Below are 13395 nucleotides of genomic sequence, written 5' to 3' on the forward strand. Positions count from 1 at the left end.
ATTAACTAACATGAATTCTGAGCCCTCGTGCATGAGTTTCTCAAAGTTTTCTACTGGGAGCCCTGACATAAAGATTGAATCAGGAGGCAGAAGTGGTGATATAACACTCACCTCAAGTTCATTCAGGCGCTGGACTCTGGGAGTGAATCGAAAGCTTTTTACTTCACATGCAAATGGAGGTTGCCAATCCTAAATAGAAAGATTGTTAAGCATATTGGTATACAAGCAAGGAATGCATTATTCCTTCTTTCAATTTAAGGGGTGAGTTGTCAGAAATCATGATGATAACAACAATTTATAAGTCTTCTTTATTGTAGAGACAGAAAGTAATATTTTTAGTATCTCCAATTACTTATCTCTAACATTCTTAGTGTTAAAATTATTTTATCTATAAATCGTCAAATCTCACCAGTCCCATTACTTATAGTCCACAATTACATCCCCAGTTACTCAAGTGGTATGCAGTGAGCTCATGTATCTCAATACAGTGCCCAGTAAACATTCAAGTTTACAAATTAAAAAGGAAAACAGAATTTGAAAGAAACAAAAATGGGTACAATTAAAGATTAAAAAGTAGTATTTTAAAGTGCTTATATAATTGGGTAATGTTTCTTTCATTCATGTGTAATGTGACACAGCACTTTACAGTCTACGTTATATAAATGTTTTGTTCAAAGCCCAGCTTGTGGGCACCCAAATATTAAAAAAATAAATAAAAATAAGCAAACCCACTAGAACAAGGACAATTTCCAGATTGGGGATGTGGTATAACTGAAATGAGATAGCATATTTCAAGTAGGGTTCTAGAGAACATAGCTTGATTTGGTTTAAATAATAAATATGTTTAAAAATCTGGGTACTAAAAAAATTTATCTTACCTTGGAAACTAAAAAAATCCACAAATACTGAAATGAAATTAATTGAAATTTTCAATAACATGACTATATATAAAGTCTGTCAACCTTCTTTTAAGTAACAAAAAAACCCTATATTGTTTTGGGTTTTTGTCTTTAACCAAAAGGAACCCTGAACAGAGTTTCTAACTCACAGAAGACAGAGTAGATGAAAATATGGTTTAGGAAACACTGCAGTGCTTAAGTTTTTTGTCAATATTAGGTAATTTTGATAGAAAAAGAGTTAAGTGAAGCTTTTGGAGGATGGCAATGCAAGTATCATCACTCATCATAGCAATTATCTGTTAATGCTTTGCTTCTAAATGACAGTCTATAATTTTAATCAAATTCATTTATTATAATGGGAATGGCATGTCTGGGTTTTAGAAGCAAACAGATTGACCTGAGTACAAAATCTACTTTGCCACATGCCCCAAATCATACATTTCATAAGTTAACTTATCCAGACTTGCCTCATCTATAAATTGAGACTTTATTTACCTACTAGGGCTTCAAAGAATATTAAATGAAGTGCTAAATTAGCTTCTCCCTCCTCCCACTCATCTCAACTTTTTATTTACTGTGGTGCACACCACTACAGTAGTCTGATTACAGTAGCTGTTTTTAAAATGCAATATGGGTAACATACTTAATATTTTATTTTTATTACTAGTAGACAAAACATAAAGCAAGGCATCCCTTTAAAAAGCGTTAAGGCAATAGTTCACAAACTTGAATACGCATTAAGAATCATCTGCAAGTTTCCCAGCTCCGGAGTGAATGGATTAACTTATAGTCACCTCTTCTCTTTGGTTTGTTTGAAATCTAAATAAAACGACTTTAGGACGGGGGAAAAATCACGTGCGAATGCTTGCGAGCAAAGCAGATTCCAGACTTTCCACATTCAGAAACGATTATAATTCCAGTCTGGGAACCGAGCCTAGCAATCTGCATTTTAACAAGCAGCCGGCTGACCCTGGTGCAGGTGCACCAGGGACATCATTTGGAAAGCGCTGGTCTCATGGGTCAAAAAATCCTTTGACCTTGAGCAAATCACTCCACCTCTTGAGGCACTATTTCCCCCAAACAAGGGGTAGTATCTGCTTTCCTTACCTTAAAGACTGAGAATAATTAACCTATAGGGAAACCCAGGTATTTGCAATAATTGCGATTCGTAAATCTTTGACCCACGGTTCCCTTTATCAAAAGATTTCAACGTTTTCTTCCACATCCATCACTGACAAATTCTTCCTAAACCTCTACACTTTCAAAATTAAATGCTGTTCCTTCTCTTTCACTGGGGAATACTTTTTCACTGCGGCAGTAATCAGTCTGGGGTTCTTGTTTGGTGATCCCATCCTAGGGGACAACTAGAGCTCAAATTACCGTCTAAGAAATCTTAGCCCTGAGATGAGGCCTGCAAATATTTAGTAAATTAAGCGTTCATAGGGCTGGGATAAATAGCCGACGGAGGGCAGTTTTTACTATCGTACCGTAGTGAGGACTGAACATGAGTGTAGGACGTGTCATGCCATAATTCTTCAAACACCTTAACCGCCAACGAAAGGCCTAAAGCCTTGTCATCCTTGCCCACAATCCAAAGAAGAAAAGTATCCGTTCCCAAGTTCTAGGCGGAAAGGCCCCAGGGACACCACTCCCGCGTTCAGACAAGCCTATATCAAAAGAAACCAAGGCAAACACATCCAGAAACTTGGCTTCTAGTTGTTGAGAAAAATGAAGGACAGTGAATACGAAAGGGCAGAAGGAGCGGAAGAGTAAAGCTAAACCAAGTGTATCGACTCCCCCATTCTCTTCTCCCCGCTCCTCAGAGGCCGGTACCTTGGGCGGTCGGATTTTGCAGATGCCGGTTTTCTCTGCCAGAGGCCGGATGCGGCCGATAAAGCTGAGCGGGTCTGTGAACTCCTCCCAGCTGGGCTCAAAGACTGGGCACTCCGGGGGGGCACGAACTCCGCCGCGTAGCCCCCCGTCCCCACAGCCGCCATGGCAATACCCGGGGGGCCCCAGTGGGGAAAACAGGTGGAGAAAGGCCGGCTGAAGCCCACCAAAGCCTTTCACGTCCCCTGACAGGGGCCGAAGCTCATCTTCTCCGACAAGAACTGCTCAACACAGGAACCCCAGAATCGCTTCCTCCTCTCGTTTGTTATTGTTTCCTTCGGGGCTTTTCCTCACGGGGCCAGGACTTTCCGGAAGTTAACGTACTGTAAAATCCCTCCGCCACCCCAAGAAACAGAATCCCTCCGCGGCAACGCGACGCCTCGTGAACCACCGTCCTCCTCTCTCCCTTCCCCCGCAGCCCAGCGTTGTTCCTTGTCTCCTTGTCCGTGAAAGTTCCGCGCGCTCCGACCACTCCAAGCCGCGCACCTTGAAGGTCCCGCTGTCTCGCCTAAGACGCGAAGCCCTCGGAAGGAGTCAGCACGCGCTCTTCCGGCGCGGAGGAATGTGTAATGGCCCGTAGGGCAGAGGTTCTGCTTCCGGTGAGGTGGGTCCGGTTCCCCTTTGTGTATAAATGGACGGAAAAAGAAACCCAGCTTAACCCTCCTTTACTGCTAATGCTTCGCGGCTTAATTTAACCTACTTGTCTGACATTTTCCAAGTAACTAACCTTTTCAGTTCTCTCTCTCTCTCTCTTTTTTTTAAGTCTTCCGACAGTGTCTCTTGACCACTTTATATCCGCCTGTCTCCATGACAACAAGTTCGGTGGAACCCATGCCCCAAATCCTGCGGGCCGGCAGAATTACGTTTTGCCCGCATAGGACCAGCGGCTCTTGACCTTGCTTTTCCAACGTTGCCAACCCCCAAGTCATCGCAACAGCAATCATTTTCCTGTAGCACCACATACTCAGAAATCCTTTCTCAATTTGGTGTAAAAGTTACCGCAACTGTTCCGACCTTGCTTCAAAATCTCTGTGCCTGTGTCCATCTCCACTTCCTCCAAATCATGGCGAATAACGTAGAAAGGACTAAAGAAACCGTGAGAGTGTAGTTCCTGGTATTTGTTGAAAGGGAGACTTACTTCCCTGGGCTCGTTCTCATACTCCCTGTGCACTCTCAGCTACCCCCAGGACCTAAATTGCCAACTATGGCTGATGACTCTCAAATCTCTATTTCCATCCTAGGCTTCTCTCCTAAATTGTAAGGCAGTACATGTAGCTTCCTAGTAGACAACTCCAGTTGGTAAACTTGAACTCACAGTTAATTCCCCACTGTTTTTTCGGTGTTTCCAGTTTCCATGACTTCATCCATCTACTCAGTTGCCAGAGGCAAAAATCTAAAATAATCCTTAACTCCTGCTCCGTTACTACCCCTGTACAATTGTCTTTCAAGTCTGGAGATTCTAAAAATCTTAAATCCACCCACGTCTCTCCATCCTTATCACTGTCCTAATTGAAATTCTTTCTCATCTGAACTATGTTAACAGCTCAGCTCTTGCCCTTGTCAAATCTCCCTGCATTCAGTTGTCAGATTGCTTTGTATAAAATCTATAATTCATCTTGTCATTTTTCATTGCTAAACTCAACACCTCCAAACGAATTATTATTATTTGCTGTCCTACTCCCAACCTTCATCTCATATGCTTCTCCACACACTACACAGAAATTTTTGTAGTGGTCTTAATGCACCATACTTTCACCTCTGAGCCTTTATAAATAATATTTCCTCTGTTGGAACATATTTGTACTCCTGACCCCACCCCACAGTTTCCCATATCCCCTTTCTGACTAAATTTCTACTCCTCCTTCATGTATCAACTTAAAGACCACTTCCTCTGGAAAGCCATTCCTAATACTCTAAATTTGTTTAGTCAGCAGGAGCCTGTACTTTCAAACTTTTTGAAGTTGCTTGTTTAATTGCCTTTCTTCCTCAGACTGTAAGCTATACGAAGTCAGGGGAAGTGTCTGTCTTACTGACTTTCTAGCCCCAGCTCCTAGAATAGTGCTCGGTATTTAGAATGTGTGCAATAAATATCTGTTGAATGAATGAATAGATCCACCCAATAAATTTACCTTGTGTTTCATTGCCTCGTCCTACATTTGCATACTATAAATTTTATTTGAGACTCTACTAGGATGTGATATGTAATATCCCTCTGTTTGATTATAGCATCCACAAAAGTTAGTTGCTCATATCCACCAGTCTAAACCCCATACACAAACACTTTGAGGGAATAGTTCTGTTTGTTAGCCTTTGTTGTGTAACAAACCATCTCAAAACTTTGTGGATGAAAATGAAAACTTTATTATTACAATTCTATGGGTTGGCAATCTGGTGATCTCATGGTTTCACCTGGGATCATTCATGCAGCTACAGTCATCTGACAGCTTGACTGCAGTTGGAGGATCCAAGATGACCTCACTTACATATCTGGCATGTTGGTTGGGAAGGCTCAGTTCACATGACTTCTCATCCTTGGTAAGGTAGACAGGCCTTTTTCATAGTATGTCATCTTAACATTCCAAGACTATGATAGTGGATGCCTAGGCCTAAAGTCTAGACTCCAAAATATACAAGGTCACTTCTATCACATTCTGTTGATCAAAGCAAGTCATACAGGCGAGCCCCGCTTCAAGAGGGTAGTAAAATTATTTCCATTTCTTGACAGGAAGAGCAACAATATAACACTGCAAAGAGATGTAGAGAAAGAAAGGTGTGATTCATTACATACAATTATAATGAGACACAACAAAATCGAGGATTTTTTACTACTTAAATCTGGACACCATATTATTCACACAAAAAGGGAGAAATAATGAAATTCTAAGTAAAACAAATAATATTGAAATAATTCATTTCATGAAATGTTGAATTAAAATATAATGGTTTTGCTTTAACATTATTATTAGAGCAGCAAGGCCCTGATAGACTCTCAGTATAAGCACAAACTTCCAAAAGGTTTGATTGTTCCCATTTATTTCCTGTATTCTTTCAAGTAATACTTTATACCTGTTATTTTAAACTATTTCCCTAGTAGAGTATAAAATCATAGAGTAAGATTCTCAGGCATTTGTATTTGCTTTGATACTCCTGAGAAATCTGTAGCAGTCTCTTCTGCTATCAGTGAGTCTATAAGAGAAGAGCCGTAAATATCTCTTCTGGGGATGGAAAATCCTTCTCCAGTTTTACCCACCTCAGATTCTGATGCTCCCCTCAAGGAGTTTTACCCAACCTCACCCTCATGCCCACCCCTTTGAGAATCACTATTGTAACAGTGCAAAAGTCGTGTTTTATCAGCTCCTATGAGGGTATTCTCCACACAAGATGTTAAATTGACTGTCCATAGTATTTGAGTCTCTGGACAGAACAGTTGAGTATAGCTGTAGTTTTAAAGGTGTTATTTTCATTATTTAACCAGTTCTTTTTTAAAAAATATTTTTTAAAACTTTTATTTATTATTAAAGTGTGTTTTTCCAGGATCCATCAGCTCCAAGTCAAATAGTTGTTTCAGTCTAGTTGTAAGGGTGCAGCTCACAGTGGCCCATGTGGGGATCAAACTGGCAACCTTGTTGTTAAGTGCAGCTTGCACTCTAACCAACTGAGCTAACCAGCTGCCCCCAAAATTACTTTTTAAGGCCATTTTATTTTAAACAGAGTTTTTACCAGTGGTTCTCAAACATTTTTGGATTCAGGACCCCTTTACAGTCTTAAAAAATAATTGGGAACCCTAAAAAGGTCTTGTTTATGGATTACATATAGGTATTTATTATATTAGAAATTAAAACTAAATGTTTAAAATATTCATTTAAAAATAAAAATAATAAACCCATTACATGTTGGATTACATTCTCCAGAGAAACAAGACCAATAAGATATGTATATAGATAGAAAGAAATTTATGATGAGGAGTTGGCTCATGCGATTATGAAGGCGGCAAGTCCCAAATCTGCAGTGTGAGCTGGCAGGCTAACGGCCAAGGACAGCTGATGGCACAGGTGAAGGCTGAGGGCAGTCTGCAGGAGAATTCCATCTTGTTTTGGGAGGCTGGCTTTTTGTTCTATTCAGTCCTTCAACGATTGGATGAGGCCCACCCACAGTATGGCAGGCAAATATGCTTTGCCCAAAATTCATTGATTAAATATTAATCTCATCCAAAGACACGCTCCCAGTTGACACATAAAATTAGCTATTACACACGTTAATATAAATATATTTTATAAATAAGAATATTTTCCAAAACAAATTAATGAGAAGAGTGGCATTGATTTACATTTTTTGAAAAAATTTAAAATATTTAGCTTAGGGGATCAATTTGGATTCTCATATCTGTTTCTGCATTCAATCTGTTATGATATGTTGTTTTAGTTGAAGTATATGAAGAACATCTAGCATCACACAGATATGTAGTTGGAAAAAGGGAGAAATATATTTTAAATATTTAGCTTTTTCAGATAACTGTTATTTCTTAAAGGTTGGCAATGTGGAATTTAAACTTTATCGATGGATGTTTTGTACTCTGTTACATTAGAATGGTAGTCAACATTGCCCTTGAATGGATTTTTTTACTCAGTTATGATTTTGTAACATCATTCATTGATCGTTTAGAAAATATTGGTTCACTGAGTTATACAGATCTTCCTAATGTTGACACATATCATTATACATCATTTATAAAAATCACAAAGATATCCTCATTGATCTTCTGAAAATTTGTCAAACTCCTAGTGACAGAAACAAGTTTCCAAAACTATAATTTTCACCTGAAATTTGAAATTTTCATCATCAAATAACATTAGTTGTTTCCATTGAAGAGTTGGACTCATATTTTTCTTTTTCAAGAAAATGTCTTTCAAATACTTAGATCTGAATAGCCATAGTCTGTCTGTTAGGCCTCCTGATATTCCATAAAAAAAGTGGCCAGTTTAGCTCATAAGTGCTTTTCCTTGAGCAAGCCCTCCTACTTTTGTGTGCAGCAGAAGTGCTACATGTGTACTTCCTACTTCATCACACAGACTATTTAAAAAGACATATATTCAAGAGTCAAGGTGTATTAAAACTAATCATTTTTGCTGCTTCATCATGGGAATTCTTAAATGAAACTGGCTTAAAAAAAACAATAAACAAACCATGAGTGTGTGTGATTAAGACAATAACTACTAGTATAGTTTGGTGTCTTTGCCATAATTCATGGCCACGGGACCAGCAGTTTTACCCACCATTGCTTTTGTACCATCAGTGCAAAAGTCAACAGTAAAAAAGGCAAATAGCATCTTAGTATTAATATAAAAACAATTTTCACTTCGAGATCTTCAGAAAGTATTTCAGGGACCAGTAGGGGTCTGAGGACAAACAGGGATCTGTGGACAACACTTTGAGAACTGCTGGTTTGTCCTATAATTTGAATTAACATAATAAGGGATGGAAAGGCTAGGGGAGACCTGCTTAAAAAAGAAAAGTAAATAACCTATGAAAGCAACAGTTTCAGCAACAGGTCTTTGCTTATTAACTATTTAAACATTTAAATTTTAAACTAGATTCTTCCAAAATGCATTAAAATGGGTTCTCTTACATACTTTAACATTACAAGAAATCAAATATAGTTAACAAACCTTTACATTCATTTAGGCCAAAGTAATGACAGTTTATTTTGCATCTGGTGATCTGTGATTGAATTCGATTACGTTCAACAATTCAGTTCAGTAAACATTTCCATTTAGCTCCCACCAGTGCTATGTTTGAACATCACTTTAAACCAGTGCTTCTTACTTGTGTGTCAGAATAGGGTTTGGAAAAGGCATTATAGTTAGAAAACTCAGATTTAGTATTTAGAAAACAGACAAAAATTGTTATTTATACAACAAACTAGAGAAAGTAAAAGTCAACAGACTCAATTAATAGAAATACATACTTGTGGGCGGGCCCAGTGGCTCAAGTGGTTGGAGTGCCCTGCACCTAACGCCCGAGGCCGCTGGTTCGAATCCCACATGGGCCAGTAAGCTGCACCTCTACAGCTAAGATTGTGAACAACGGCTCTCCCTGGAACTGGGCTGCTGTGGGCTACTGTGTGCTGCTATCAGCGGCCGGTGTGAGTGGCAGCAGCAAGAGTGACCGGCAGCCAGCCAGAGCTGCTGTGAGTGGCCCACCGATGACTGGCGACCGACTACCTCAGCCCCGGGGAGCGCAAAGCTCATCATACCAGCATGGGCCAGGGAGCTGTGTCCTACACAACTAGACTGAGAAACAACGGCTTGAGCTGGAGTGGGGGAGGAGGTAAAAGAAGGGGGCAGGGAAACAATCATCATTTGAAATACTGCATTTAAAAATCTTTAGATCACTTTACCTAGATTATGTTCAGAGCCATTGAACATAATGTAAACCTGAGATTTATAAGTTATCTCCAAATTCTTATGAAATACTGCCATGCATTGTTGAACTAATCCTTTCCTTAATAACTTCCTTTTATACATCTTAATGTTTACATGAAAGATCTGTTAGTCACTACGTTCAAAATTCTGGTATAAATGTAGTCTGTTAACCAAAGCTCTTCTGTGCATGCGTTCTTTTTCTTCTCCAGTATGGGAATACTATCCCATACTAACCGAACTTTATCCTTGGTTTCACCATTGTTTTAAAGTTCCACAATTTTTGAAACAAGTTTTTTTATCTCTTCTTCAAGATAATGAGTGAAAATATTTGCACCTAAAATTGAGGTCTACAGAAACTACTTGTCAATTATCACTTTCTATTGTCCTCCCTTCATTAAAGTATCTACAATCAGATTATTTGCACGTTCCTTTTTAGTCTGTCTACCTTCCCTCAAAGTGCACACAGCTCTGTTCTACCCAAGACATTAGTATTATTTACTTGAATATTATTTACACTTGCATGACCTTTAATGGATTCCTAATCACCTATTCTTTTCTACTGAGGAGCTAACGGGCTGTTGTAAGGCAAGGTACAAGATTATCAATGAATTTGGGTGCATTATGAATTGTTCTAGTCAGCAGTAAGACCATGGATATATATTATGGAAATAGTCTGTGTTTTTCAGTTTACAAGGTCCTTTGCTGTCTTTCTTGGATTATGATTTAGTTTGGAATTTTAATTTGATATCCCCTATTGCAAGTGCGGGTAAACAACAAATTGCGTTTATTCCATAGACTAACTAGTGTAACATTCAAAGTGTACTGTAAAAAAAATCATTTAGCTAGGTAAAACATATTTTAATCTCTAAATATGTTTTTACCAAAATATTTGTGTAATTTGTGAAGTAATGTACCAAGAGCTTTTAATTAAAAAACTGAGTGAAGTATTTTCTCATAATTGGTTTGGATTAGCCCAAATTTATTTCAAGGACTTTAATAATAATTTCCTATACCACACATGACTTTACAGGAGACAGGTAACAGAAACCTTTTTCTCTATTTACCAACCTAGACATGAGAGTAAAAATAATAATAATAATAATAATAATAATAATAATAATAGAGAGATGATAAATATTAGTCTTCTATCTTCTGTCTACTCTGTGGATTTTCAAAACTAAAATATGCTTAGTAATTATTTCTTTGTTTTCTTGGTGTAGGCTCCCTGAATAGCTATGTATTTTTTGTGTACTCATATTTCCTTTAATGTGTTTGTATGTGCATTGCCTGTTTTTTTGTGATCTCTCAGAGGACAAGAGTTGTTATTTCTTAAATTTAGCATTAAATGAAGATGGGAGCATACTAAATACATGCTCCTTCAATTATATTGGTTCTTAATCTGAGATATACTGTTGCTGGGAAGCCTATGGTTTCTCCTGCACAACTAAGAGAAACTAAAAGTTTGCTCTTTAGTTATTTGTACGGACCTAATTAAAAGTTAATTTTTTCCAGGAAGGTAATGGTTCCTTCACTAGAAGAAGAAAAACCAGCATACAATGCTAAGAATGAATGGAGAGAGAGATCTGAGAGTGTTTTCATAGTCATCATGTGAATAAAATTGGAGAAAAGGTGAAAAATTGGTGACAGTGTAAAATGCCAGAAAGAGATCGTGTGAGATAAGACAAGATAAGAAGTTATCACTAAATTTAGCAATTAGTAGATCATAGAGCAAGTTACAGAGTCAAAATCCAGTTTCCAGTGAGTTGGGAGGTGAAGAAAAGGATCCAAGCATAGACTCAAGATTCCTTGGTTGTAGAGGAAAAGCAGGGTATGGGAAGATGGAAGTTACCAAAGTAGAACCAAAGAAAGTTTTTACAAACTAGGAGAGATAAGTTTGTCTAAGTGCTGAGAAGAAAGAACTAATGGAGAAAAAATGGAGGTTGAATATATGAGAAAAACCAAAGCCCCTAAAGAGATAAAAGAAAGGCGAGCATGAAGAGAACGGAACACATCTGTTTGTAAAGCAGGGGGAAAGAAGGAAGGAAGTAAAAATACAGAAATGATAAGTAAGTGGGTGAGAAGCCAAGAAGTTGAGACAGTTGGTGAATTGAGAAATAGAGAGGAAGGTATTGGGAGGGCTGCCTTGGGGGCTTAAGGCAAATGATGAATGTCTAAAATGGCTGCTGTGGAAATGAGGAGGAGCAAACACTTTCTGTGAAGTGTTGTTCTTTACTTCTGAGAGCTTAATTAAGGTTGGAGACCATAAATTTATGGTGATATCATTTCCCATAAATGTAAGCCATTCTCCAGCAGCATACATAGAAGGTGGATAGTAAGAATAATCTTAAATGCAGGGATTATCAGTACAGTTACAACAGGAAGGCAAAGAAAAAGAGGTAAGATTATTGGCAAGAACAGTCAAATGTATCCACCCCAGGACTAAGCGGGGTAGGAAAGCAAAACCCTGGGGCAGGAGAATATATTAAGGTAGTGTTCCCCAGCTGCTCTTCTCACAGCCTACAAATATATTCTTCCCCTTGTACTTCCCATTCTGATTAATGTCAGCTTCTCTAGTTAGCTTCCCTATCCTGGGTCCAGTCAGTTGGAACTTTTAAATATCTTCCATTTCTTTCATCATATTTCCATCATTGCCACCCTTGTTTAGGCCTTTGCCTTCATATGAATTATCACTGTAGCCTCCCAGATCTTCAAGCATTGTTCTTAATTCATCCTGTGCCACCGGAATGATTTTTTTTTGTTGTTAATTATCAATCTGATGTTGTGTGGTTGCAAGAGATGGATGGGTTGAGAATGACACTTTGGCATTTGAATGAATGATGACACATTAACCTAGATATAGAATGAAAGAAGAGCAACCTAACAGGCGAGGCAACGCACATGTAGGGAGAAATGTTATACATGCATTCAAAAACAATTATTGAGCATCTGCTATGTTCCACGCACTCTTCTATATGCTGGACATATGACCACAACAAAAAGACAAATTATCTCCACTCATAGAGCTTACATTCTAGTGGTGAGGGGAGATAAAATAATAAGCACAAGTAAATAAATATATACTATTTTAGGTGGTATAAGGTCTTTTGAAAAGGAGAGAAGGGAGGGTGGTAAAGGAGTATAGGGTAGTCAGAGAAGGGCTCAAGATTGATGACATTTGAACAGAAGCTATGCTATAAACAAACATACAATGACAAATTGGTACATGAATATCAAAGCAGAGGGATTACTTCCGATCAAGGAGATGGTGCTTGCGTTGGCCTTTGTAGGAATTTTATGGGTGATGATTCATGGAAAGGGTCAATCCAAATAAAAGGAAGAGTGTGAGACAACGCTGAAAAGTACACGCTACATTCAGGAAATAACCAGTTATTTATGATAGAGTCAGACTAACCAGTTATTTATTATAGAGTCAGACTATAGTAGTGTTTGAATGCCATATTACTATCTGGACTTCATTCTCTAGTTGTGGGGAATCACCAAAAGTCTATGAGCATGAGTGTGACACGTCCAGAAGAGTGCTTAAAAAAAAAAAATCTTTTATAGAATGGACTGGAGAAGGAAAAACTCGAAGCAAAAACATTAGTTAGAAACCTATTGTAGTAGTTCAACTGAAAGGTAATGAGACCTGGAGTGGAAATAAACAGGAAGATATATATTTGAGAACCAGTATGAACATAAGATCACTATGATTTGGTTTTTTTAAATGTAGGGGCCAAAAAAGAGATAAAAATACTGAGCCAAAGTGTCTGGGAAGGTCTTGATATAACTAATAGAGAAAATCACAACAGGGAAAAAGGCAGATTTCAGAGAAGATGGCAAGTTTCTTTGGGGCATTTTTAGGTCTTACACCAGTGAGTTCCAGCTTTTCCATAGCAGTAGCTGCAGCTCTGAGACTAAGGTTCCTTTCCCCCTACTCCTGTGACACCTTGCTTTTCTGGAAAAATGAGACTACAACTGAGTTTTAAACTAGTTTATATTATTATAGCCAATTTCTCACACCTCTCAGGAAAAGAAAGTAGTGTCTGCTATCTGACAAAAATAGTAGCATTTAGACACATAACTCCCTGACTGTACAAGTTGAACCAAAGTTCCTATGTTGGCTTAGGACACCAGGTCATGTAGGAGAAACTGTCTTAGAATCTTCACCTTCTTGGGATAAGCTT

At 38.3% G+C, this 13395-nt stretch overlaps 1 protein-coding gene across 1 annotated transcript in view; it reads right to left on the minus strand.

Annotated features, from left to right (window-relative positions):
* Positions 1-3333, minus strand: part of KDM5A (lysine demethylase 5A) — a 72243-nt gene extending 68910 nt beyond the window's left edge. Inside the window, 3 exon segments of the mRNA XM_033116795.1 lie at positions 112-189; positions 2733-2854; positions 2857-3333. Of these exon segments, the coding sequence (XP_032972686.1) occupies positions 112-189; positions 2733-2854; positions 2857-2896 (240 nt within the window). The 5' untranslated portion in view covers positions 2897-3333.
* Positions 3334-13395: the final 10062 nt, after the last annotated feature.

Source organism: Rhinolophus ferrumequinum, chromosome 10, assembly GCF_004115265.2.
Source record: "Rhinolophus ferrumequinum isolate MPI-CBG mRhiFer1 chromosome 10, mRhiFer1_v1.p, whole genome shotgun sequence".
Lineage (NCBI taxonomy): Eukaryota > Metazoa > Chordata > Mammalia > Chiroptera > Rhinolophidae > Rhinolophus > Rhinolophus ferrumequinum.